The 24336-nt window shown below is 51.4% G+C and overlaps 12 protein-coding genes across 12 annotated transcripts; 6 read left to right on the top strand and 6 right to left on the bottom strand.

Moving 5' to 3' along the window:
* Positions 1-257: 257 nt before the first annotated feature.
* CCOS01_08170 (protein kinase) lies at positions 258-504 on the top strand (the record flags this gene model as incomplete). Its single annotated transcript, XM_060456331.1, has 2 exons — positions 258-392; positions 445-504. The coding sequence occupies 2 exons, from the start codon at positions 258-260 to the stop codon at positions 502-504; spliced, it is 195 nt and encodes a 64-aa protein (XP_060312605.1).
* A 593-nt stretch (positions 505-1097) lies between these two features.
* On the bottom strand, positions 1098-2474 carry CCOS01_08171 (major royal jelly protein; the record flags this gene model as incomplete). Its single annotated transcript, XM_060456332.1, has 3 exons — positions 1098-1253; positions 1318-2282; positions 2336-2474. 3 exons carry the CDS (start codon positions 2472-2474, stop codon positions 1098-1100), a joined length of 1260 nt encoding a protein of 419 aa, XP_060312606.1.
* Positions 2475-2932: 458 nt separating this feature from the next.
* On the bottom strand, positions 2933-3204 carry CCOS01_08172 (uncharacterized protein; the record flags this gene model as incomplete). The annotated part of the gene is made up of 2 exons (XM_060456333.1): positions 2933-2960; positions 3029-3204. The coding sequence occupies 2 exons, from the start codon at positions 3202-3204 to the stop codon at positions 2933-2935; spliced, it is 204 nt and encodes a 67-aa protein (XP_060312607.1).
* Positions 3205-3621: 417 nt separating this feature from the next.
* CCOS01_08173 (uncharacterized protein) lies at positions 3622-4728 on the bottom strand (the record flags this gene model as incomplete). Its single annotated transcript, XM_060456334.1, has 2 exons — positions 3622-4123; positions 4193-4728. 2 exons carry the CDS (start codon positions 4726-4728, stop codon positions 3622-3624), a joined length of 1038 nt encoding a protein of 345 aa, XP_060312608.1.
* A 1238-nt stretch (positions 4729-5966) lies between these two features.
* Positions 5967-7842, top strand: CCOS01_08174 (uncharacterized protein; the record flags this gene model as incomplete). The annotated part of the gene is made up of 4 exons (XM_060456335.1): positions 5967-6182; positions 6240-6270; positions 6333-6766; positions 6832-7842. 4 exons carry the CDS (start codon positions 5967-5969, stop codon positions 7840-7842), a joined length of 1692 nt encoding a protein of 563 aa, XP_060312609.1.
* Positions 7843-8372: 530 nt separating this feature from the next.
* CCOS01_08175 (TfdA family Taurine catabolism dioxygenase TauD) lies at positions 8373-9811 on the top strand (the record flags this gene model as incomplete). Its single annotated transcript, XM_060456336.1, has 4 exons — positions 8373-8628; positions 8693-9179; positions 9256-9561; positions 9640-9811. The coding sequence occupies 4 exons, from the start codon at positions 8373-8375 to the stop codon at positions 9809-9811; spliced, it is 1221 nt and encodes a 406-aa protein (XP_060312610.1).
* Positions 9812-11517: 1706 nt separating this feature from the next.
* Positions 11518-13023, top strand: CCOS01_08176 (uncharacterized protein; the record flags this gene model as incomplete). The annotated part of the gene is made up of 2 exons (XM_060456337.1): positions 11518-12291; positions 12529-13023. The coding sequence occupies 2 exons, from the start codon at positions 11518-11520 to the stop codon at positions 13021-13023; spliced, it is 1269 nt and encodes a 422-aa protein (XP_060312611.1).
* Positions 13024-13622: 599 nt separating this feature from the next.
* Positions 13623-14344, bottom strand: CCOS01_08177 (uncharacterized protein; the record flags this gene model as incomplete). Its single annotated transcript, XM_060456338.1, has 3 exons — positions 13623-13724; positions 13790-14106; positions 14161-14344. 3 exons carry the CDS (start codon positions 14342-14344, stop codon positions 13623-13625), a joined length of 603 nt encoding a protein of 200 aa, XP_060312612.1.
* A 2348-nt stretch (positions 14345-16692) lies between these two features.
* Positions 16693-17319, bottom strand: CCOS01_08178 (uncharacterized protein; the record flags this gene model as incomplete). The annotated part of the gene is made up of 1 exon (XM_060456339.1): positions 16693-17319. The coding sequence occupies one exon, from the start codon at positions 17317-17319 to the stop codon at positions 16693-16695; it is 627 nt and encodes a 208-aa protein (XP_060312613.1).
* A 1350-nt stretch (positions 17320-18669) lies between these two features.
* On the bottom strand, positions 18670-19744 carry CCOS01_08179 (fatty acid hydroxylase; the record flags this gene model as incomplete). The annotated part of the gene is made up of 3 exons (XM_060456340.1): positions 18670-19261; positions 19342-19665; positions 19734-19744. 3 exons carry the CDS (start codon positions 19742-19744, stop codon positions 18670-18672), a joined length of 927 nt encoding a protein of 308 aa, XP_060312614.1.
* A 1345-nt stretch (positions 19745-21089) lies between these two features.
* On the top strand, positions 21090-21777 carry CCOS01_08180 (uncharacterized protein; the record flags this gene model as incomplete). The annotated part of the gene is made up of 2 exons (XM_060456341.1): positions 21090-21121; positions 21348-21777. 2 exons carry the CDS (start codon positions 21090-21092, stop codon positions 21775-21777), a joined length of 462 nt encoding a protein of 153 aa, XP_060312615.1.
* Positions 21778-22194: 417 nt separating this feature from the next.
* On the top strand, positions 22195-23478 carry CCOS01_08181 (uncharacterized protein; the record flags this gene model as incomplete). The annotated part of the gene is made up of 1 exon (XM_060456342.1): positions 22195-23478. One exon carries the CDS (start codon positions 22195-22197, stop codon positions 23476-23478), a length of 1284 nt encoding a protein of 427 aa, XP_060312616.1.
* Between the last annotated feature and the right edge of the window lie 858 nt (positions 23479-24336).

Here is a 24336-nt window from a genome sequence, read left to right on the forward strand (position 1 = left end):
CTGCACAGACTCATCATACTGAGTCAAGAAGCTTTCACGGGGAATTGTATGTTTAAAGAGTAGAAAAGGGGGAAATTGGAGCGTGATAAAAAGCCAGTGACGCGCCGGAAATTCGACCTGTTTTGTGTGTTCCCAACTTTAGCAACGACTTCGCGAACACCCGAGTGCTCCTGAGATATCTGCAACACGCAACGGAATCGTAATTAGGTACATCAAATCTCTCAATCGAGCATCGGCGTTTGGCCTCTGTCGCAACCATGAAGTTCATTACGGCAATTTCCTTCTTCTTTGCTGCGGTTGCATCCGCCCAGTCCTGCGTCGGTACCGAGCTCCAAGTTTGTGACGGCAACAGAATCAAATTCTGTAACCTTGCAAGAAACAACGTCTTCGATGTGAGCAATCTTATCCGAAGTCGTCAGTACCAGATGCTTACCCTTTCTCTAGTACATGGACTGCGGCAGTCAGAAGTGTCATAACGTCGTTGGAGGAGCAAACTGTCAATAGTCTGGGCGTAGCACTGAGCTTGGAGAGGGATATGTTGAATGAAATGACGTCGCCAGACATAGAGATACTGGAATAGAAGTCATTGGTCTGGGCTAAGGCCCGATTTGCGTATGTCACGAAGCACGGAATTTTGACTGTCAGCTTTCCCGGCGTTGTGTGAATGCCAAATCATCATTGGTGATTCCGTCGGGACTTCCATGTAACTGCCCGCTCATTGCACACTCTTGATCGCTTTGCGAATGGAACACGCTCTCAAGTCATGGGTCAACTCAATATCGTTCAAAAGTCGTGCCGGCCATATCAGGTGTACCTATCAAACGACAGCGACGGATAGGTCGGAGTTTCTACAAACCGGGAATGGTGCTTGGCCCCGAGAATCAACACTAACATCCCGCTCAATTTAGAAATCCTGGGTCACGGAGGGACCTGTAGAACTCAGTTCAACGATTGTCAAAGTGTACCATGTTCTCGCTTGGCCACGACACATTGCCTCAACTAGGTTGAATTTTGATGCATGCCCGGGACCAAGCTCGATATACGAACACTGGATTCTTCGCCCCTACTCACATTTTCCATAACTAGTTCATCTTCATCTACATCTTAGACCCAACCTTGGTGCCATTGTTCGGAAGTTTAGCCCTCAGCAACCCAAAAGGACGCTGTCTTGTGTCTGTCCCGGGATAGACCGCCGGGCCGAATGCCAGCTGATTGTTTGTGAAGTAGATATAGCCATCTGTGGCAACAGAGAACTTGAATTCCGACTCAGTCAACCAAATATGTCCATGATGGAATTTAGAAACAGCTGGAGCTTACCGTGTCGGCCCAGTTGATTCTCGGATCTCGCAAAAATACCTGATCGGTCCCATTCTCGGGGTTGAAGAAGTTGATTGCGTTTTGCTCGAAATTCCCGTGGTAAATGAATCCATTCGTGTCCGTCTCAAAGCCGTCAGAAAGACCCCTCTGACTCTCCGTCAGAACTGCTGCTTGAGCTCGTATCTCTGATGTTGGACCATTGTCTCGTAGACGTTCCGTGGGGATACTGTACAGGTATCGGTTGCCAACGCCACCAAAGTACAACGTCTTGCCATCTTTGCCGAGAGCGATTCCATCAGCACCAAAGGTCAAATGACCGGCTCGATTGCCTGCCTGGTTCGCGTAGAGCTCACGGCCCCAGACAAATGCGAGAAACTGTCGGTCGCCTTGCACGTAAGGGCTTCCGTCAAGGTGCCTCCAGGATTCACCAGATCCGAGATCGACGACGATCAAGCCTGTCCGGCCCTCGCTCGAAGAGTCCGTGATGTAAGCAACACCTTCCCCGCTGCTGGTTAGACTAGGATCCAGGTCAAATCGCACGTCGTTCAGGTATGTATCCGGGTAGGCGACAGTATTGGGAAAGACGATAGTTTTGATGACCGAATTTGTGGTCAGATTGACGCCGACTAGCTTTGCGCCACCGACGCTGGCAGGGACGAGAACGCCCTGAGGTGTCAAGACCCTGCCAGTATCTAAAATCCAAAGGCGATCCGCACTGTCAATGACCACGCTTTGAACCCCAATCAGGTAGTTCTTGTAGTTCGCGCCCGTTGGAGGAGTAGTGGTGAAGTTGATTGCGCCGCCAGGTGGATTGTTGAACTCAGCACTTGGGTACGGCTTCTCGATATTGTTTTCAAAGAGTTCGGCAACCGTGTACTTGCCGTTGGTACCATCATTTGTGTTATTTGGGTCCAGACCACCGGGGTAATTTGAAAATCTCCGTCCAGTTGACGATACGGCAACGCCTATTCAAGTATATGAGCGTAATGCGCGAGTTTTCTTGACTTTGTGACATTACCCGTGGGCCACTGGTCGTTGTACAGATGAACGACTTCGAGGGACGGACCACTTCGTCCTGAATCAAAGATGAGGTTCTGCGCTCTCGCTGGAAAAAGACTAGCCAGAGTTGCGACCAATGTCAACTTGAGAGAAATCATGGCTGCTGAAAGCTTGAACTAGACCTGCTGCTGTTCTCAAGTGAGAGCTCACGGGGCACAACGCGTTTTGAGGCAGTAAATCAAAATGACTATTGCTTATATGCACTCCCTCACCTCGGAGACTTCGTGACCCATTGGATCCATGACGCATGCATCCACGTCTGTTCACATCACCTTGAGGATTGCAAAGCGCCAAAATTCAGCGTGAGTGGTCAATTTTCTCATTCCTCGACTCGCAATTCTCCAGAGTTCGCATGCGGACACTCGCTTAATTGCCTGTATTTAGTCGCTAACCACCACTGCCGTGGCACTAATTGTTGGCGCTACCACTCCATGAGCTCATCCTGCGGGGAAGCTAGGAATTTAGTATCCCAAATCGGCGCGTGAAGAGCGTGTCCGTGGGATTGCAGGTAATGAGTGCCCGTTGGAAAACATGTTTGCTGCCTGGTTATTGTGCACTATGACGAGAAAGGGTCGTCCGCGAAGCTGATGGAAATAAGTTGGTTAGAGGAAAGTTCAAAGGCACTTCTCGTCTAGTGGGTCGATGTTCTTACAATGTGTTGCCGAAACCATCATCACACACTAGACGTCCCTGAACGGGACTGCACTGAGCACCATCAAGTACGACTCTGCCTCCGCTATTATCCTTGGCCGGAACACTTTTGGCCGGTGCAGCAATGGCAGATGCCATGAAGCTGCTGAGAGCAACGATGATAAGGGAGAACTTCATCTTGAAGGTGGTGCTTGGAGAGCTGCAAGAATTACCAAGTTGAATGAGTGTGTTGTGATGTAAGGTACTAGTATGCTTAGATCTGGCCAGCCAGGAGCGATGAAATGTTTTTGTTTGTGAAATGAAAAGCCCGCTTGCAGGAAGTGACGACACAATATTCCAAAGATGAAAGGCCCCTCGCGCTTTTAATGTGACTTTGGGCAATTCAAGCTTAAAAGGAGCGATCAATTCTTTTGGTCGAGATGAGACGATGTCAGGGTACAGTTGAGACGAACACCCCGGTCACATCCCACTCGGCTGTCAATACGAGCACATCGCGAGTCTCAAACCTCTCCCCCTGTGTTCCACAGTCAACCGACAACATTGTCTCACGTTACCCCACACGCCTCAGGAGTAATGTTTCGGCCTTCAATTTTCCTACTTGAGAAAGTGAAGCACCAACTTTTTGTATCCCTCTATGCTTTCAATCAACTCCGGCACACGGATGAACTCGTCGGGCCCGTGAGCTACCAGGATAGACCCTGGACCGTACAGCACCCTGTTGTCGCAGTACTCCGCCTTGAGTCGAGGTACGTCAGTCCCGAAAGCCACGGGAGCCGCATCAAAGCCGTCAATCTCCCACTGCAGTAGCGCTTCGGGGTACTCAAAAACAAACTTCAACTCCACGTCTGGGTGTCGTGAAACGATCTCGGCAACCTTGGTCTTGATGCCGGGCAGGTCGGAAACCATGCGAACCTCGCATAGTGCCTTGGCTGACGGGGCGACGATGTTATGTTTCTCGCCTCCCTCGATAGTTCCGATGTTGAAGGTGGAAGGGCCGAGGAGGTCGGATTCGGGCCAAGTTGCTGCGGAGAGGTCATTCAACACCGCCAGCAATGCAGAAGTTGCGCTTTTGCCGAGATGGGGGTATCCTGAGTGACTACATCTTGGCTTTAGTAGAGCTTTTGGATGAACTCAATCTCTTCGCGGTTGAGAAGTGTTGACTTACCAAGCGACGCCGTTGGCGATCACTTCAAATGCCACCTGCCCCTTGTGACCTTTTGCAAGTTTGCTCTCAGTCGGTTCAGCAAAGATGCCAGATTCCCACTTTAAGCCCATGTCATTCGCAGCGATCATTCCGTGACCGCCGTTTTCTTCACCGACAACAAACAACAAGGCAATATCTCCTTCCTCCTGTATCTTGGCTTCCTTTCTCAGTTCTTCTGCAGCTAAGATCTCGGCTGCCAACGGGCCAAGGTCGTCGGACGAGCCTCTTCCCCGGATGATATCCCCGTCGATCGTTAGCGGAATATGCGGTGGTACAGTGTCCATATGGGCTGTGAGAAGTACACGTGTCTTGCGTGAAGATCCAAGGTATGCGTAGACATTATGGCGAGACGATTCTGGTGAAATGGGTATTCGCTCGACGGTGTATCCAAGCGAATGAAGATGATGTTCTAGGAAGACACCAATGCTTTCCTCAAGTTCGCTGGTACTCACGATTGACATGAGCGACTTCAACAAGCCCACCACGGGGTGATCCATGATAGCAGATGCCATAGCTTTCAATTGGCTTGGAGTCTGCGTTTTAGATCTACTTCTGACATGTAAATGAGAAGAGCAAAATGCTGCGATGAATGTGGTTGGGACGGACCCCTCTCCGTCAACACAGGTACGGAGTTCATAGTTAGTTAAGAGAGACTTCCCCAACCGTGCATTAATACCCCAAATTGTGAGTCACAACCAACCAACAGTCCAATGTGGATCTATCGGCGGGAACCACTTTGTCGGGCTTTGGTCAGTTCGGGCCAACATCCGCCTTGCTCGGGATAATTTCCGCGTTGGTTTCTTGGTGCCAGATATAGATGCTGTAGCCATTTCAGTCAACCGGACTTAGAAAATCAATGCCAATGACTTTTTCCAAATACTGGGTTCTACTTCGGTGGTGCTAAAGTAATTACGTGCAACTGACAAGAGTTTTACCACCTCAGCCAGCCCAAGCTGCAACCGGCTGACTGCAAGCCTCCCTAAAGAGTTCTCGTCATAACGTCGATAGAGGAAAGCATTCCCCAAATGCTTCTGATTTTGTCCACTGCCCGACTTGAAGTCGACGAGTGTTTGACCAATGTCGTGAAGGGCCTGGCTTCATCAGTCGTCTATGGAGTGTCTACACCGAGTTTGGCAGAATCTGCTCTCTCCAACTGTTGCACCATAGGTACTGAGAGACAGCAAGTATGCGGAACATGGCAAACGACAAGCTACCTTGGATCCACTTTGGGACTTGGTCATTTTTTGGATGCCATCTGGACAAAGCTTTACCGATGCTCTAGGCATAACGCCAATGATCATGGCACACCCTACCTGCACGATAATGGGCGGAAATCCTATTGCACTGCACTAAAACTCGTGGCGCACTGGTCTCCCATCACTTTCTATACCTTGTAGCTCCAGCTGGGCAGCTCAGGCCAGGGAATAGAGCTGATTTGCACGTTGGGATCTCCCGAGGTGGGTGGATTCCTTCTCAATCCTCCGCTTGGTGAAGATCCCCAATCAACGATGGGTAAATCTCACCGGGCTGTGCTGATGTCAGATTAAATGTCTCCGCCGGGTTAGCGTGGCATTAAGTATCTCTAATAGCTTGCAAAGGTAGATGATATTCCAACCTAATAAGAGGAAGTGCCCTTCCTACCTGCACTCTGTAAATTGGAAGCATTTGGGGAACACAATTGGAGACATTTCCGCTTTTCCTCCTCAGCATCACGAAAGACCTTTCTCTCCTCCACATGGCGAACGACGACTCGAAGCCCGTGGGTGGCCACGTCGGCGTTGTCGGCACCGGGGCATTGGGACTTCTCGCAATAAAGAACCTCAAGGAGCAAGACCTAGAAGTAACCGCGTTTGAGCAAAATGATCATCTTGGTGGGCTATGGCACTTCTCACCCAGACCAGATCAAGTCACCGCACTTCCAATGACATCTTTCAACACCTCAAAACAGATGGTGAGCAAGGCTTGACTTTTCTGCATTAGTGACGTCAGATACTCATGCAAATATTAGGCGCACATCACAGACTTCCCCTTCGCGGATGGTAAAATACTTCACCTACACCGCATGGGTATGATCGTTGCTAACGTTGCCATGTGGCCTTAGATGATGCAACACACCCCACTGCGAAAAGTATTGAACAATACCTCGAAGCTTACGCAAAGGAATTTGACCTTCTGCCTCATATCAAGTTCTCCACCAAAGTCAGCAAAGTAGAACGAGATGATGTCAACGGGAAATGGGTCATGCATACGCATAACACACTCCCAGGCACGGAGACTGGCCTTCAGAAGCATGTGTTCGATCGAGTTGTGCTGGCCACTGGAATCGTCAACACTCCAATGATGCCAGATATCAAAGGCATTGAAAAGTTCGAGGGAGAGGCCAAGCACTCTATTGAATTCAAGGACCCATACAGATACTCGGGCAAAAATGTTTTGCTTATCGGGATTGGGGCTACAAGTGCTGACACGCAGTCGTTTCTCAAGAAGGCAAACGCTCGCTCAATCACAATCAGTCATCGTCAGCAGTTCTATCTGGTAAGTTGCCGGACTCTCGAATGTGATTCTAGCTTGTAAGGGTATGGTTCTGAATGCGATCACAGGTCCCAAAAATGGTCCGGGGTAACGCTTTTGACCACAGCATGACGCGCCGTGCCCTCACAATCTTCCGAAGTCTAGGTGATTGGTGGCCTAGGGCTTGCGCCATGTTCTTCACAAACGCTTTGGATAGCGCCCGAAGGAAAGCATATCCCTGGCTCAGCAAACATCCGTCGTTTGTGGCTCCCCGGGTTCTCGCAAGCGCAGAGCATCGGATTCCGGTTCTATCAAATGACCTCGCTGAGAACTTGAGGGACGGTATCACTCGTACTGTTCCTGGGGTGAAGGCAGTTACTGGGCCCAAGTCGGTCACTTTCACAGATGGTACAGTTCTAGACGATATTGATGCCATCATCATCTGCACGGGATATGAGTACGATTTCTCGGTCATCAAAGGCCCGGGTGACCCTACCGACCCTGCAAAAGCTCCCGATCATTTTGAGCGCATCAACGCAACTCGATTCAAGGACCCTCATGTCCAATTCGCTCGCTTGTATCGAGGGTTTCTGTCAGAGGAGTATCCTGAATCACTTGCGTTCATCGGCCACTTCTTCATCCTGAAGGCGCCATTTGTGTTCAATGACCTCGTCACGATGGCGCTCGCCAGCCTTTGGAGCGGAGAAATCCCTCTTCCCTCCCCCGACTTGATGACAAAAGACATCAACAGACACTACGACACCGTTGTGGATACCCTTGGACGCGGGCCGCTACCCCACCTGGGGTTTAGGATGTTCGGCAGCGACACCTACACATGGTTGAACAAGGTTGCAGGAACCGGGGTAACGGAGAGGGTTGGCTGTTTCAGTATGGAGGCCTGGAAGCTTTGGTGGAGCGACCGAAAGTTCTACAACTTGCTCATGGACGGTGCCGATTCACCGGCGGTCTACCGGCTTTTCGAGACGGGGCGGGGCCGGAAGGCTTGGCCGGGGGCCCGCGATCAAATTCTGAAGGCGAACAGGGAGGTGAAGGAAATGGGCGAGGAGTGGAGGAGGAACAACAACGCAAAGTCAAAGTGAAATTGCGCCCCTTTGTGTACCAAGTATTTGACAGCGAATCCTCTTGTGTCATCGGAGTAGGTACTGTCGTTTATAGGCAGCGGTAATCAGTCTGAATTGAGGTATACTATTCTCTAGGCCCCAACGCCTGTACTCAACTGTATGTGTTATTGTTAATGAAAAGTCATGCATGTCTACGGGAATAGGTAATAGGAATCCACTACTTCGAGTGTTCCTATACTTTCACGTGAGGGGCGATAGTGGTGGTCATCAAACGATCGGCTATTCGTGAGCTTTTTCAATAAGCATTGATTACTCCACTTTCTCCGCGGCACGACATTGGGGAGAGCAATGTCGCCATCACCGCAGCGAAACCGGAACAGCCAGCGGTATTGATATCTGCTGTCTAGGCACAAGGTACGAGGTTCAATCTCACCAGAGCTAACGAACTAACTCAGCGTTGACCAGCCGATTGAGCAGCATCTTCAGAGAGGGCAGAGTTTCTGTGCTTTCAGCCGTCGCAGAGGAAATCTGGCACACCTTGTATCACTATGGCCACCGTCACTTTGACCCGTCCAGTGCAGCCGGACATCCAGTATGCCCCAGACTATCAGAAATTTCAGGCTCGGACTGCCCGCCGAGTTCAGGAGCCTGGTCTTCCCAAAAACCTGCCTGAGGGTCTTCCGCAGAAGTTCACGAGCGATATTGTCTGGGAGGGAGCAACACTAGCCAACGAGTATCATTGGACATATGCCCTCACAACAGAACAGCTTGACGAACTTGACGCAGCGCTCTCTCACTTCAGAGGTATGATGGATTACCTCACATGCAACCCGCAAGATAGCAACTTAGAGCTGATCCATCCACGAAGCGCTGAATCTGCCGCTTGGCCACATCAGTCAGGAAAACTTTCCCCTGCCCAAGCTTCATCCCGAGCTTCGAAAGCTCTCATACGAGTTGCACAATGGGCACGGATTCTTCGTTATCCGCGGCCTTCGTGTGGATGAGCACACAAGAGAAGATAACATCATCATTTACGCAGGCTTGTCTTCACATATCGCACCTCAACGAGGTCGCCAGGACAGGCAATACGACGGGAAGCCAGCCGATGTAGTTCTCACTCATATCAAAGACTTGACTTTGACGAAGGACAAGGGCCAGATTGGCAGTCCTGCCTACACTGCGGATAAGCAAGTATTTCATACGGATGCCGGAGACATTGTCTCTCTGTTTGCTCTCTCCACTGCTGCGGAGGGCGGCACGAGCAAATTGGCAAGCATCGCGAGGGTTTACAATGAGATCGCTAGTACGCGTCCTGATCTCATCCACACCCTCACGCAAGACTGGCAGTTTGAGGTGTAAGTAGCTGCATGCTAACGAGAATGGATTGATGTAACGAGATGAGTATCGGCTAACGATGTGTATCATTGCTAGTTTCGGCAAGCCCGAGAAGTCTTTCACTTCCCGACCTCTGGTGCACTACCAACCTGCGACTTCAAAGACGCCTGAGCGCTTAGCTGTACAATACGCTCGTCGATACTTTGTCGGTTACGGTGCGCTTCCCCGAAGTGACGAGATCCCACCGATCTCCGAGGCACAAGCGGAAGCACTTGATACTCTTCATTATCTTGGTGAAAAGTTTGCCGTCAACCTGGATTTCCAAAAAGGCGACATTCAGTACGCCAATAACATGGGTATCTTCCATGCTCGTGATGGCTTCACCGATACTCAAGAGCAACAGTAAGTTCATGCCTCCACTATTTACTGGTGGATTCAAGAAGGGTATCGTGTTGACTGGTTGATTTTCAACTGCCATAGGCGTCATCTGCTACGACAGTGGTTGCGCGATCCAGAGTATGGCTGGGAGACGCCAGAGCCATTGAAAGAAAGATGGGCTCAATTGTACGATGGCATTACTCCAGAAGCTCAGATATTCCCTCTAGAGCCATTCATCCGTAGCGAAGGAAACAAGAGTAAGGGAAGGTCATAAATCAGTTATCCGTAGCTCAGTCTAGGCTGTCAAGAATGTATTCCGCTTTGGCTTCTGGAAGTCGCATCTGGGCAACGCGCCCATGAACTCAACGCTTCCAAATCGGCCCAACCAATGAATTGCTATTTCTCTAGAGGTGCATCCTAAATTTACGAAACTGGGATCCCGGAAAAATATGGTCGGCCCGGTGTTGGCTGGGGCTTGGGCAAAGGACGTGCCAAGAGGCTGACGTTCGTACCCAGATAGATTCACTGGACAGTAAGAATTGGTTCCCGGAACAGCGAGAGGCCTATTCACGAGCAAAAAAGCAGAGGTACATTTTGAATCATACCTAGTTGGCTTTCTTCCTCATAGCTATACCCCCTGCAATCCATACCAGATGTGATGAGGACTGCAGCATTGTTCGCGATAGCCAGTCAGCATTGTGTGCTGCTTGCTGACATAGGAGGGCTATCGTAACACTTTGTGAACAGCAATAAAGCACAAGCCATAAGAAAGGCAGGCCTGGGTCTCCGGGATATTTGATGCTATTCCTGAGAGCATCGCATACCTTTGAAACTAGTACTGCAACCGAAGGAGGAAGAATTCAAGTAATAAACCGCATAACAATAAACCAAGGATAACAGCCTGGAAGCCCCAGGTTTTGGTTGGATTTTCTTCTTCCCCGCAAATGCTGCTACTATTATTTCTTTGATAGAGTTGACATAAAGCCTTGTGGGCGATTGACAGCCCGACTTAGAGGCCTGAGACTCGGGACACTCCATTGAACGGGATGGAGATCTTGCGCATACGCTTGTAAAGGGAGGCAACGGGTCGAAGGCCGCTTACCAGAAGGCAGTAGAAACACCAGTTTAAAAGCAGTCGCCATCAGGTTATCACATAGAGTGCACTTACGGTGATATTTCTTAAAGTCAAGCAGATGATTGGCACCAGAATGTCTTCGACTCGTCCGCTTCACATGCTGCATCAGATTCAATGACTCACTGTAACATGAACTGACGACTTAGCATAGCTGCATCGGTCCTGAACGGCACCGGTTATGTCAGCCTTGCCTTTACCTGCTGAACAATCGGAATATTGATGGCTCTGGCAGGGCTAAGCATGTACGTGGAGCTTGCAAGCTACGTCCCTAATCGCAGCGGCTTAGAGGTCTTGTTTTTCGAACAAGCTTATGCTCGACCGAAAGATTTCTTCCCCATGTCATTTGCCGTACAATCCGTCTTGCTCTCCTTCAGCTATGTCAACGCTATCGGTGAGCTTGCCGGGTTGTTAGCCGCCCAAGTTTCTAGAGTTAGGTTGGCAGGGAGAGCAAGGTAAACGGGATGGGATTGCCGTCGCTGATGAGGGCCAACATCGAGACCAACATTAGAAGAGGTTCAATTTGCAGGGGCTTCAAGCGAGCCTCGGCTAAACAAAAGAGCCTTTTATGAGCAGCGTTGGCTATTTGATTTCAACAGTCATGTATGAGTCACCAACATGCCAAGAATTTCCAAACTTCCAACCTCAACGAAATCTGCCTGAACGAGGTGGAAATTATCACGCCACTTTTGTGGTCACAGCAACAACAACGACAACGACAACCATCTGGACGGTGGTGATAGCACCCAAAACACCGCTCCAGTATCAAGATTCATATCAAGAACAAGTCCTTTTTTTCAATCTGCTCAATTCCCAATTCACTTGTGGCGAAAATACAAACCATCTCAATGGCTTCCCTCACAGATCTACCAGTCGAGATTCTCGACCAGATTTGCACCTCACTCTGCTGTCATTGTCGACAGCACAAAATGCAGCTCGACAAGCCGAGCGCCGCCGTCAGCTCGACAGAAGACGACGGAGAACGGCTTGGACTACGCAATCTATGCCTCACATCACGGTCACTACGCCAAATTGCTCAGCCAATTCTTTTTCACGTTTTCTTACACCACTGCACCATGAGCACCATGAACTGGACAAGCGAAGAAACAAACTTGATACCTCGGTTGTTCCAGTTACTGAGAACGATCAACGAAGACGCCCATCTTTCTTCTTGCCTCAAGTCCATCGATATCAATGCATTTGAAGAGAAATGTATCATCTGTTCACCTTCGTTAGAATGTGCAACTCAGGAAGAAATCAGTCAAGTTACACGATTGTCGAAAAAGACAGGTCTAGATATCAATCCCGCCGGCTTGGACCACGATCTTCTCCCTGAGATTCTAATCCAATTCTTATTGATTATGACGCCGAATCTCCAGAACGTCAGCTTGTGCGTACCACGTTGGTGGGTCTTTTACCCGTTGAGAAAATGGATCAATAAATGGAGGCCCAAACTAAATGAGTCAAAAATACTGCTGGGCCAGGTACGACACATGGAGCTGGAGACTGAGAGATATAGCGACGACACGTGTCTTGAGGACGACCATAAAGATGAGGGTCTTTGTCACCCGATTCCTGATCCCATTGAACGACTACTCATAGACAGTGCACCGAATCTCGAGGTGTTGTCATGTTCTGCTGGAGGGCTGGAGGGTCTTCCGAAGTTGCCATTGCTCAGGTGGCTGCACCTCCGCATGGAAGGGTCTTGGAAGGGAATGTTGCCTAAATTAATGGATCGCCTACCGTCCCTAACACATTTCAGCTACTCGACCAGCAACTTGCACTCTCCCACGCCCAGAGAGATCCAAGACGCCCTCCATAATCACCAGGAGACTCTTCAACATCTCACTGTGATCAATCGGTTTGGGGAGAGCATTGCAAGTGATGATTTGCGAACGGATCCAAGCCGGCCATACTCAATGACCTCTCTGGCCGGTTTCAAGGCTCTCGAATCCATCAACCTTGATGGCTATATGATCTGGCCGCATCGGAGGGACGGAGGCACGATACAAGAAATGGAGGCGGACTTGCAGCTTCTACCGAACTTTTTGCCTCAATGCTTACGGCAGCTTCATATTGATGGCTGGGGTAACTATGGAGAGGAGAACCTAAGGTCTTTAGCTAAGGCTATGGCAAATGTGAAATTTCCCTACCTGGAAACGGTGATCTGGGGCATCGTTCATGATCGCCGGCTCCTTCGGCGTGGGTCTTGCAACAAAGCGTGGGAGATGGGCATGGATTGGAGGGAAATAATTACAGAGAGAGTTGAAGACCGCATACGCAATTGTCATCAGGAAGCATTTCCAAACTGGGGAGACGATTTGTTGGGGTCTGCTGCGAATGAGGCTGGCTGATGATCAATTGCTCGCTTCAACTACCTACTCATATAGCTTCGAAGCTTTGCGTCGTAATATAGGGCTGTAATGTCCGAACCGCTCTCACCACCATGTACTTACTCAGTATCTTGACCGGCCGTGGGCCAGTTACCTTCCTGATGAGAATAATATGACAAGATGATGAAGCGTAATTATCAAATTCGATTGAGTCTTGAACGGGCTTGAGGCATTTATGATGACATATTCTGCACAAATGCTGTGGTCAAGTACGTGCAGTGAAGAGGGATAGAGGAGCTGCGACCTTTCTACCACGAATTTGCTAGAAGGGAAAATTGATTGTTCAACCACATTGGAACACATCTCGACATTGACAATGATCTTACTCTTCCCACACGCTTTAGGATGATTTGTGCAGTAAAGTTGTCTACTGAAAGTCAAAAGCCGACGTTGCAATTGCACTAAAGTTCTGTTTGTTTGATATGATCACTACAGTAGTATACTAAGGTACATGGTAGTAACTCAAACATTGGCATACCAGAGCACAAGCAGAGTCTTCCCACATTTCGTAACATTGATACTTCAGCTTTGAAAGTTACCATATGTCAGGAATGCCTGATCTATATATCCAGCTTTACCATGACGCCAATGCTTTTTCCAAAACTTTGGTACTTTTGCAGCGCCGCCTGTGCCTCCGGCTTAGTCCAAGCAGCCTTTGCTTCCTGGCGCACGTGTTAGCAGTGAATACATATAACCTAAGACCGTAGCAATCAGATGGAAGGCTTACCTCATCACTGTCCCATCCCAAGATGCCCAAGCCAGTTGACTGACCTCCATCTACACTCTTTCCTCCAAAGTGGACGGTCTGGCCGAGGGCAGCAACTAGGTCCATCCAGGCCTGCTTCGCTTCCTCATGCTTACTCTCGTCTGCAACATCAATGAAGCAGAACTGAGTAAATGTCTTAGGCTTTTCACCGGGAAGCGGACCAGTCTCGAACTTTTTGACTCGAGGCTCGCCGCCGGGACCAGCCTTGAACTGCTCTTCACGCTCTTTGATCCACGCCGAATCGGCAAACGCCTTGTCATCTGCCGCGGACTCGAAAGCTACGAGGAGATTTAGGTACTGCCAAACAACTTGACTTCAGAGGAGGATCTCACTTATCGTTTGCAGGAATTTGAAGTCTGTCACAGGTGTTCCGTTTTCGTTGATGACATGTCCACCAGCTACTCCAATAACGCCTGGCTGCTTCGCAATATCTTCCTTGACCTGCGGCCATGCTCCGAGGAATTCATCCTTCTTGTCGGCAGGAATGTTGGGGGTGACGACAACGAGGAAAGGCATTTTGGCTGTTTTTATGTTCGGGGCTAGTAGAGACGATGGAATTGTTGTCGTGGTGTGTTTTGGCGCTAACCGGTCTACGGTGATCTGGCTGTCTTTCGTTTCGATGAAATATTGATTCTGTGCTGGCTTGAAGTCGGTTGGTGGATGCGGTCAACACGAGGTTTTTATGACTTTCGAGGGGGGTTCATTCATGTATCAAAGACCTTGCTGAATCAAGACAGTGGTCAGTCAACCATCGACCCCGACACAGATCGCACCCTGCACCCGGAAATCCCGGCGGTGCGGCATGACAGCAGCCAGGCGCCGTCAGACGAGTTGCGTCTTAGAAGCCCCCCCCCCCCCCGGCAAAAGCTGAGAGCCACCAGTACGTCGCCGACCGACCCCAGATCAGCTAACCTCGAAGCCCCTCTCGTCGCGGATAATACCACCGGCAACTAGGGACGGCTCTCAGGGTCCAACAGCTGATTGGCGGCGCCCACTAGGTATGTTGCATGGTAAACAAACCGCGTGTATGCCGTATCGTGAATGCTTCAACCCAGGAAGTGAAACCCAGGCGGAGCCGGGAACCGGGGGCCAGGCCAGTGTGGGGTACAGTCGCTGCCACGGCGGCGGAGGACGGGCCGGCGGGTTTTGACGAGACGGTCTCGGTTTTTCGTCTGATCCGTGATTTATGCCCCCTCCACCAAGCCGAAAGTCTAATTCACTCGGCAACGTGCTTGGAGGCCTGCATGAATCCAAGCCGTCAGCCCGGCGGACAAAAGGTTGATTAGGCCAGGTCTAAGAAAAAGGGATCCTTATGCAAGTAACAGCTGTCGAATCACCGCAGGCGAAGTGTGTTTGCTGCGTGAGGCAGTGCCAGAACCCCGCAGGTCTTTCAAGGAGCGAAAATCCCTAGTCGAGTGCTTGACTGTACTTATTCAAGCTGAGTGTTCATCTCGTATTGCTATGTGTTACGAAGCTGGAAACACTTTGGCAGAATGCGGGGACAAGCACATTGAGGCATGGAGATGCGACGGAGTCTGATACATGAGGAAACGTTCCAGAACAAGCACAAACCTTCGGGGATATATCAATATTCCGGGGAATTAGCAAAGCAACCCGTGCTCATATCCAGTCTCTCCAATACTTACAATGTTACTGAGGAAGGTTGAACCTCTCAGGCTGGCCTGAAATAAGTAGATGCGAGTACAATTGAATGGGTGAAGTCATGGCTTCGAGCTTTTGCATCAAAGATCAGCAAGGACTTGGACATGGTCCACGAGCTGAATACAAGTACTAATCGCATGACTGTGGTAAAGAGTTTGTACTATTTTCGTCCCTCCAACGCATGTACTTTCTCCTTCGGCACTAAATCTACGTGATGGGCAATGACCGAGGCCTGGTTTACAATATGGACTTGGTTGTTCGGAGTTTCGGGCAACATGAGGTTACCGAATCAACAAGTGAACGTGTGAAGCAGCCTTGCTCCACTTTGAAATTGAGAAATACCTGCAAACAACATTGAAATCTCGGGAATAATGCATATGCACTGCTTCGAATACAAGGCTCGATCGGTTGAGTTCAAGTGGCGGTGTGAGATCGTTCAATGACTCGCTCCTGGCCACCACAAAGACAGGCCGATGCGCTACACAGTTCTGCCATAAGTCTTCCACTTAGAGAAGCCGTGCCCGAAGATAGGATTTTTAATTATTATTGCCTGCAGGGGCTAGCTCTAGCCAAGGGCTCTGGTACTGTCACATATCAGCAGAAGAGTAAGTGCCTCTTTCGTTCATCCCGAAATTCGGTCGAGATCGTCTGTTTGTGTGTGTGTGTGTGTGTGTGTAAGTGAGAGGAAGAGAGAGAGAGGGAGAGAGAGATAGAGAGAGAGAGAGATGTTGTTGTTGAAGACATACGACTCTTTGCTCTTTGGATGAGAAACTACATACGACGTATTGAACTAATCTCTTCCTTGATTCCCATCTTCATGAAACGTCGAAAGCTATGCACATTACTACCCACAGGATATTCATGCCTGACCTTACACAGATCGCACAAATCTTGCCGACAGTCAAAACGAGGACATTTCACACTGCAGGTGGGAGCTTGGCATCTGAGAGCAGCCAAATGTTCAATCTGTTTCTTCTCTGTGGCCAGACTGACCCAGGGTAGCTTGCAAATATGCGTCTCGATACTTGATGGTTTAAACGTATATGTCATGACAGTTGAGAAAGCCCCAACTGTTTGCGTTGAGCACAGAACAATTACACTTCCACCCCATCATTGTCGAAATCCTCAGGTCCACCAACCCAATATTCCTGACAACGATTTCCCCCCTGCTAAATGAAAGTATGAGAGGCGATGGGTATCTCTCAAGCGAACACGACAACAGCCGCCGCGACACCGAGAACTGCCGCCATCCCCGCCCGAACGGTCGACCCCGCCCCCCCCGGAACCGTACTCGACGAAGGCTCCGCTCCGCTTCCCGTCCCAGTCGGCACAGCCTCACCCTCCGTCGACGTGATCAAGGTACTACCGGCGACACCCGTCCTAGTCGTGACCACCGACGGCGTCAGCGACGACAATGGCGACGTCACCGACGTGGTAACGGTTTTGATAATGGTGCTCGTCGTGGTAGGGGGCGTGACCGTCACCGTCGTGCTGCCTACACCGCTATTCGACCCGTGGGTCGCAAGGGTCTGGGTGACCGTGATTGTGGGCGGTTTGACGGTTGCGCAGCTGGAGAAGAAGCTCTTGGTGATGGTCTCGGTACCGGAGTAGCCCGGGCAGCCCGGGATTTTCTTGCTGGACGCCGGGTCCGTACCTCCGCAGTCGAGCGGGGTGCAGATTTCGTGGGTTTCGGGGACGTAGTGGATGACTGTCTTGATGGAGTCGCCAGAGGGTCCTGGGTAGGTGTATGTGAGAGAGGTGCAGCCCGTGAGGTCCGTCTTGGCTAGGACCGCTGTAGCTGCCAGAACTGGGAGGAGGTAGCGAGACATCCTTTTTGGAGTTGAATGACGATTTGCGAGTGAACGTTGGTGAACGAGTGTGATGGTCAATAACTGCTGATAGACACCTAAGATCGCGAGGATGAGAGAGGCATGGATCGCCAAGTCATATCTGGGTGGCATAACGGGTCTTTTGAATACATGATGGTGTTGTAGGATTGGGAAGTCGCATTGTTCCCATGCGTCTTGGATGTTTGGCGAGCAGGCAAGCTTTCTGGAACCTCGTCACCTCGAACTCGTCTAGCCCCTGGGTACGACCTCAAGAGGCTGCGTCGTGCCGCATAGGCGCGTCGACTCCTTGCATTACCGGCGTTCTTTTGTCATCTGACACGAGGAAGGACAGGAAAAGTAGAGAACACAGCGGTTCTGAACAATCCCGTGGTTCATGTCAGGCATACTACGAGAACAAAGAAGGTTTATTTTCGGGAACATGCACTCGAAAACAAGCGACTGACGAATCCCTTGCCGCGCTCACATGCTTGGCAATCAACAACTGAGATGCAAGGAGCAGGAATTCAATTTGTCTGTCAGGCACCAGAAGATCAAGGAAGACTGTCTTGCTAATGCCCTAGTATCGACCTGAGAATCCAACGGCGCCATATCATCGCCGAGAGAATTGGAGCCAAAGCTCACAGCCAGTCGGGCCATTTCATTAAACCACGGAAAGTGGTGGAGGAGAAAATTTTAGTTTTGCTATCTCTCTTCGAGTTCACTGTCATAGAATTGGTCAAGCTTGTCCAGAAGATCGAACAAAGGAAATTTGAATAAGTTTGTGCACAGGTCAAAGTCTTTAATACGATTGCTCAGGGACGGCCATGCCACCATCCTCGTATGCGGGCCCCTGCTTGCAATACCAAAAGCACTGCAGTTTGCCGTTGTTTCCATCAAACACTGCTGCATTGTTCTCCCTCCTGTACGACACGACCTCGACCTAGCAATCGAGTCACACGAAATAGCTCTGTTTTTGCCGTTGGGAGAGGGGCTGTTGCCGGTGCGTACTCTTCTGAGTCATCTCTCCATCGAACGGCCCACGTGCTTGTCTGGCGACAGCTTCAAGTTAATATGACATCGAAACTCAAAGAAACCAAGAGCACAGTGTTCTGTATGTACAGCAATGGTGTATTGACAGGTAGCGATTGGCGCATTAGTTGGTAAGTCTAGGTTATTACAATTTATCATACAGAAGTCGTCGTGTCGGCCGTTAAAAGAAAAGGAATGCATAGCCGGAAAGTCTTTCGCGACGACTTTGTCACTTCAAGATTCCAGCGAATGTTGATCCCCTCTAGCGGAGAGACAGAAGTCGGAAACAACACTTTTGCGAGAGGATCGAACTCAATCTCTTTACTGCGCCTTCTTGGCCTTGTCCAACTTTTTCTCCCGTCTACGCTGGTGGGCTTCTGCGCCGGCTTCGGTATCCATGAGGTAGTCCCACCACCGGAAGCTAGACGCGTAGTTGCCAATGAATTTCTCATGGTGCACGTCGTGGTGCTCGGCACCGGCCCAGAAGGGGAGGAAGTGCCTCAGAGACCAGGGGAAATCGTAACCGGAATGCGAGTCGATGGCTTGGAACAGGCGGAGGACAATCCACATGTACATGGTAAAGAGGTGCAGGTCCTTTGTGATGAGGACCCATAGAACGGGGGACCCAACGGTGCCGAGACCAAGGAACATGACCTCAATCGGGGAGGCGTACTCGGCCGTCATGCCAAAGGGGGCCGAGTAGTAGTGGTGCATCTTGTGGACGGCCTTATACAGGGGAGGCCAGTGGGCACCGCGGTGCATCCAGTAGTGCCAAGTGTCCTCGAGGACGAAGAAGATTGCGATCTGGTAGGCCATCTTCCACCAGGCGGGAAAGGGCACGCCGTAGTCGAGACCGCACCAGGTGGCGATGGGGTGGAAGAGCCAAATTTGCGGAAGCTCGACGGTGAAGTGACTGAAGAGAACTAGGGCGCCGCATTCAAATTGCTCTCTCCAAGTTGGGATTTTTTGCTGCTCAAGGTTAGTGGCTGGTACGGGTAGTAGTCGTTCATGTCTGGGATCCTGCCGAATGCATTAGACATGGCGGATGTGGAGTGACGTGCCTGTTGAATCTTCCACCTGCGGAAGTAGGGAATGGCGTCGATAATGATCCATGGCAGACTGCGACCAAAGTAGACGACCTCGTGCATGACAAAGGTCATGATGCCAGTGGCGAGGATGTCGTTCTGCATCCACAGGTACCACGCCGCCCATAGGCGCTCAATGGCGTTGAGCTGGACGTTGTACTTATTCACATCGTCGAGTACGCCGAGGTAGGTTGTGGTAGATGTCTGGTTGGGAAACACGACGGTAGAATTCCTATGAGAGCGTTGTGTGTAAGCGGATGGTCTACTTGTGAGGTAGGTGAGAAGTTGCGGTTGGCTTACCAGGACGCCATGGTATCAAACACACCCCAATGCAGGAGAGACGAACTAAAGCAAGGTGATGTGCGACTCTCGAGATGCAACGGCAGCAACCAGAGCAAATATGAGAATCTGGCAGAATTGCGAAAGGGGCCAAGTTGAATTAATAAACATCCGCGTTTGGTGGAGACTGTTGGCGTTGAACGGGCTTTGGAAATGGATGGTTCTTCTCGAAGGGCGGCGCAGGGGTCCAGACGCCGATGGGACGATAAAAATTCACCGGCATCCGCTCAGGCGTGGTACGATAACTTGCATGTTTTGCTGTGCCCGTTCCTCTTAGAGACACTGGAGAATTTTAACATGAATCCACAGATCCGAATACGAAATGGATGAGTTGCGCCTCGACGACCGTTGCCATTGGCTCATTGTGAAGCTGATGAGATTGGCGAATCTGGTGACAGCTTCTCATCGCCTGCTCTTGGTGAATGGCCCGGAGCCGTGTGTTTCCAGCTGCAGAGAGGCACAGAAGATCCATTCTCCATCCCCGGGCGACCCACTTCCCGGTGGTCTGTTTGTGGTGTGATTTTGTCCACCGCGCTTGAGTCCCCGAGATTGCCGGCCTCAGGGGCAGCGTCTGGCGCCCACAGCCTGGTTCTGGTCCGTCCTGAGCTTGCAGATGGGCTTCTGAAGCACTGAGACAAGGCGATGAGGACATTTGACGTTGCGATGGACATTGGATGTTCTCTCGTTAATGGCCGTTTCTGTAGTAGTTGGGGCCGAGCAACATGGCAGATGTGTGATCTGCGTGATGATCTGCCACTACGGAGTGGATGGGCAAGGTGAATATTGCAGCTCTGTCCATCGGGTTGATGAACTTCAAGGTGTCTTCTGAGTGCGGACAAGTTAGGCCTGGCAAGGAATTTTACCGCCGTCCGTGTGGTATGATTGTGCATCCGGGTCGGACGCAAGATGCCCGGCATACTATGCACGTCTTCGGCGCGCTGATGGGTCCGCCCGCCGTCGATTGTTCGGTTTTCAGCTCGCCGTTCTGCCCCATGTGGCCACAGACACGCGGCAGTCACTCGATTCGCGATGGACCACTGCCGAATTTGTTTGCAACGGCCAAAGGTGGGCACTCGCCGGGTCTGTTGGTGTCTTGATCGGAGCAGCTCGACAGGTGAGGGACGCAATATGCGGTGTGGAGATGGTGGCCCATCCCGGCCTTGGAGGTGTCCGGATACGGATGCCAATGTTGACCCTGGCTAGCGATAGTGGTGCATGTTGGAACTTGGATAAACATGGGTGCGCAAATGGGTTCCCATGTTCTAGTCTCGCTGTCGCTGGTTCGTCATCAACTTCATCGAAGACTCCAGGTTGGCCATGGCCATCCTCCCTGCTAGTGACGCCAGCGGGTCTGGGTTTGTCACGTCACCGGACCTAGGGGTTCTGATCAAATGAGAAAAAGGCTTGACTTGTTGTTATCGATCGCTGTTGCAAGAAAGATTGGCTGGTAGCTGTACCGACTGATGTGTCGGGCTACCTTACCCTGCTGTGGAGGCGTTGTTGAGATCTCGCAGAGCAGAGGGAGAGGGCTGAATCTGGGCCACAAAGAGGTTCGAACGACTCGTAGAATCGAAGACCCTCGTCAAGTCTTTTTTCGAGCCATATCGAGGTTCCCAAAGTCATGGCGAAGGTGAGGCAGAAGAAGTGGTTTGGTGATGCATTTTTTGGTGTTGAGTGGACATTCAGAGGTTCAAGTGTGGCTGAGGATGTCGGCGATTCCGATGCTCCGACTGTGGCTCAACTAAGGCGGTGCACATCAGCCACTCACCGCGCATTCGCGCCCAAAGCTCCTGCAGCTCTCCACCACACGCACCAACACGAAGCGCGCCCGCACACCGCACACCGCATCGCAAGGCAGCGAGCTCTCAGTCCGTCTCGGCAGCAAGGGGAAAAAAGAGGCTCAGCAGGTTCTTTGCCCTGGTCTCTGACCCCGTACAGACCCCGTCGAGACCCAACCTCCTCCAGTCATCTCCCCAGTCACGTCGAGTCCGCGCCCACCTCGTGACCTCAGAGGCTCTCAGTCAAGATGACCCATCGTCGGCCAGACCAGGGTGTCTTCGTTGTTTATCCAAGTTCTTGTTCTCGTTCTTGATGCTGGTTTGGGCTGCAGGTCGTCACTTGCGAGGCCATCTTGGACGTGGCCCTGATTCACGCACACGCATAACAGCAAATGTCGTGAATCCCCTTCAAAGTGTCGTCACACTGTTCTTTTTCTTGCCTTTCTCCTGGTCGACTCTTGGCAAGTCTTTACCTTCTTTTTGACGCGACCTTTACCCGCTGCCGCTATCGCATTTGAGCTTTCCATCCTTCGCATCTTCCTTGGCGCTCCGGCTACTATAGACGAAGACATTCACGAACTTTGAATTAAGAAGGAAACAACGACGACGAACAAATCCATTGTTCAACTCGAAGGGAGGAAACAATGGGATACATTGCAAACACGCCCGAGGAGCGCCTCGAGCGATCAGACTCGAAGAATCCAAAGACAACGTGCAAGGGCCTCACGGGCGCAGGAAACCTATGCCGCAACTCAGTCACGCCCGCGAGGGGCAAGATGCTTTCGCCAACGGCCAAGGAGGAGTCGCTCTACTGCCACCACCACAAAGACCAGGCTGCAAGTCGTTCTGCACAGTCGAGTCCCGGCCCTAGACTGTCCGGCAGACCCATCTTGGAAGAGCGAACGAGCATCGACACTCTCGCGGACCGGCTTGGCCTGGTGGACGTAGGCTCCAACCCAACCAAGAAACAGAAACGGCCTCATGGAGGACGGCTCAGTGGCGGTAGTGGGACACAAACCACGAGCGCCTCGAAGCCGCCCTCGGCATATACACGTCCGCCGCAAAAGGAGCGCAAGGAATTACACCTCTGCTGCTGCTTCAGCATCCCCATCGACGAAGTCCAGGAATCCCAGCCCGCCCCTCGGCCCCAGCCGCGACCGGTGCAGCACGGCGGCTCCGCAGCCATGCCCCGGCCCTCGAGCCAGCTCCTGGCCCCTTCGAATTCGCGCCCGCGACCGAGCACGTCGAGCCACTCCCGGAAGAGCTCCCAGCAGGCGTCCCCTCAGCCGCTCTCGACGTCCCAGACAGCGCAGTACCTATCACTCATCCCCCCATCGACCGACCCCCAGACAGCATCGGCGCTCATGGCGGAGTTGGCGAGGCCGTACGGCAGCTCTGAAGAAGCGGGCTACATCTACATGTTTTGGATCACCCCGACTTCCAAAAAGGAGGCGGCCCCTGTGCAGGAAGCGAGATCGCTGCTTGCACCGCCTTCGCCAGCCCGGGGCGTGGGACGCAACCGACGGTCTAGCGACGTGGTATCGGCCTTTGCAAACGCCAACGGCGGCGCATCGGGCGACAATAAGATGCTCATCAAGATTGGACGGGCGCAGAACGTCCAGCGCAGGATGCAACAGTGGACAAAGCAGTGTTCCTACGAGATCGAGGTACTGCGGTACTACCCGTATATACCGGGAGCGAGCGCGGCATCGGGACAGCAACCGCGCATGACGCCGCATGTGCACCGCGTCGAGCGGCTCATCCACATTGAGCTGTCGGGCATGGGACTGCATGCCGGGCCCATAACGTGTGCCGGATGCACTTCGGTGCACCGCGAGTGGTTTGAGGTGCAGACATCCAAGAAGGGCATCGGCGCGGTGGACGATGTGATTCGGAGATGGGTTGACTGGGACGAGACGACTGTTTGAGTCTGGCGGGTTGACCAGACTTGCACAGGACTACCTTTGGAGTGCCTCAGTGGTGATGATGCTGGGCCTAAGCCCTTTTATCTGCACGCATTGCATGGCGGACGGCGCAAGGGAATCTTTCATCGCATTCGAATCTCGTATAGCATTTAAATCAGTATCACAATAGTATAGCAGACTGCAACCAGACTTCGGGGCAATAACAGAACCCTGCATTTCGGCAGCTGCCCGCGGGCCTCGACCGGTCGGGATTCCGCCGGTTCGGGTCACCAAGGAAAGACTCACGAATACAAGCGGAGTACTCCTTAGATGTTGGAGTTTTACGTTTTTACTGTGTATGTTTTTACGTTTGCTCTGCAGGTTGATGCAATTTCAAAAGCCGATGGCGCAATTTCAGACCTCGACCCATGGCCTCCACGGTTCCTGGGCGGGTGGCAGCCGTATCCCAACTTCAGCTGAAGACAAGGTTCAATTACGGGGACTATGACTGTAAGATCAAAAGGAACACAAACTGTGAGCATCCCACGCTGCTACAGTTTCCATGTGTCATTGTGGTTCTCTTCTTGGTTGAAAACTCGGGCTCATTGGCTCTTGATCAAGTTGCCGAAAGTGATTTACTCTTGTAGACTCTTGATCATTACTGCACCTACGGAGTACGGATACATACAATGAACGGTCTTTAAGTCTCATAACCAAGATTACAGGCAGGCAGCACACACTGGCGGTAGACTGATACAACGTGTATGTACAGGTTGCTCCAGGTGTCCAGCAAACGTCGAGGACGGCACGGATGTGGCCCGACGGTGCCACCACCTCCCGCCCACCCTGCTCGTTGCATGCAGCATCCTGGGAATGCTGACG

The sequence above is a fragment of the Colletotrichum costaricense genome, assembly GCF_030867565.1.
Source record: "Colletotrichum costaricense strain IMI 309622 chromosome Unknown Scaffold_8.1, whole genome shotgun sequence".
NCBI classification, from domain to species: domain Eukaryota; kingdom Fungi; phylum Ascomycota; class Sordariomycetes; order Glomerellales; family Glomerellaceae; genus Colletotrichum; species Colletotrichum costaricense.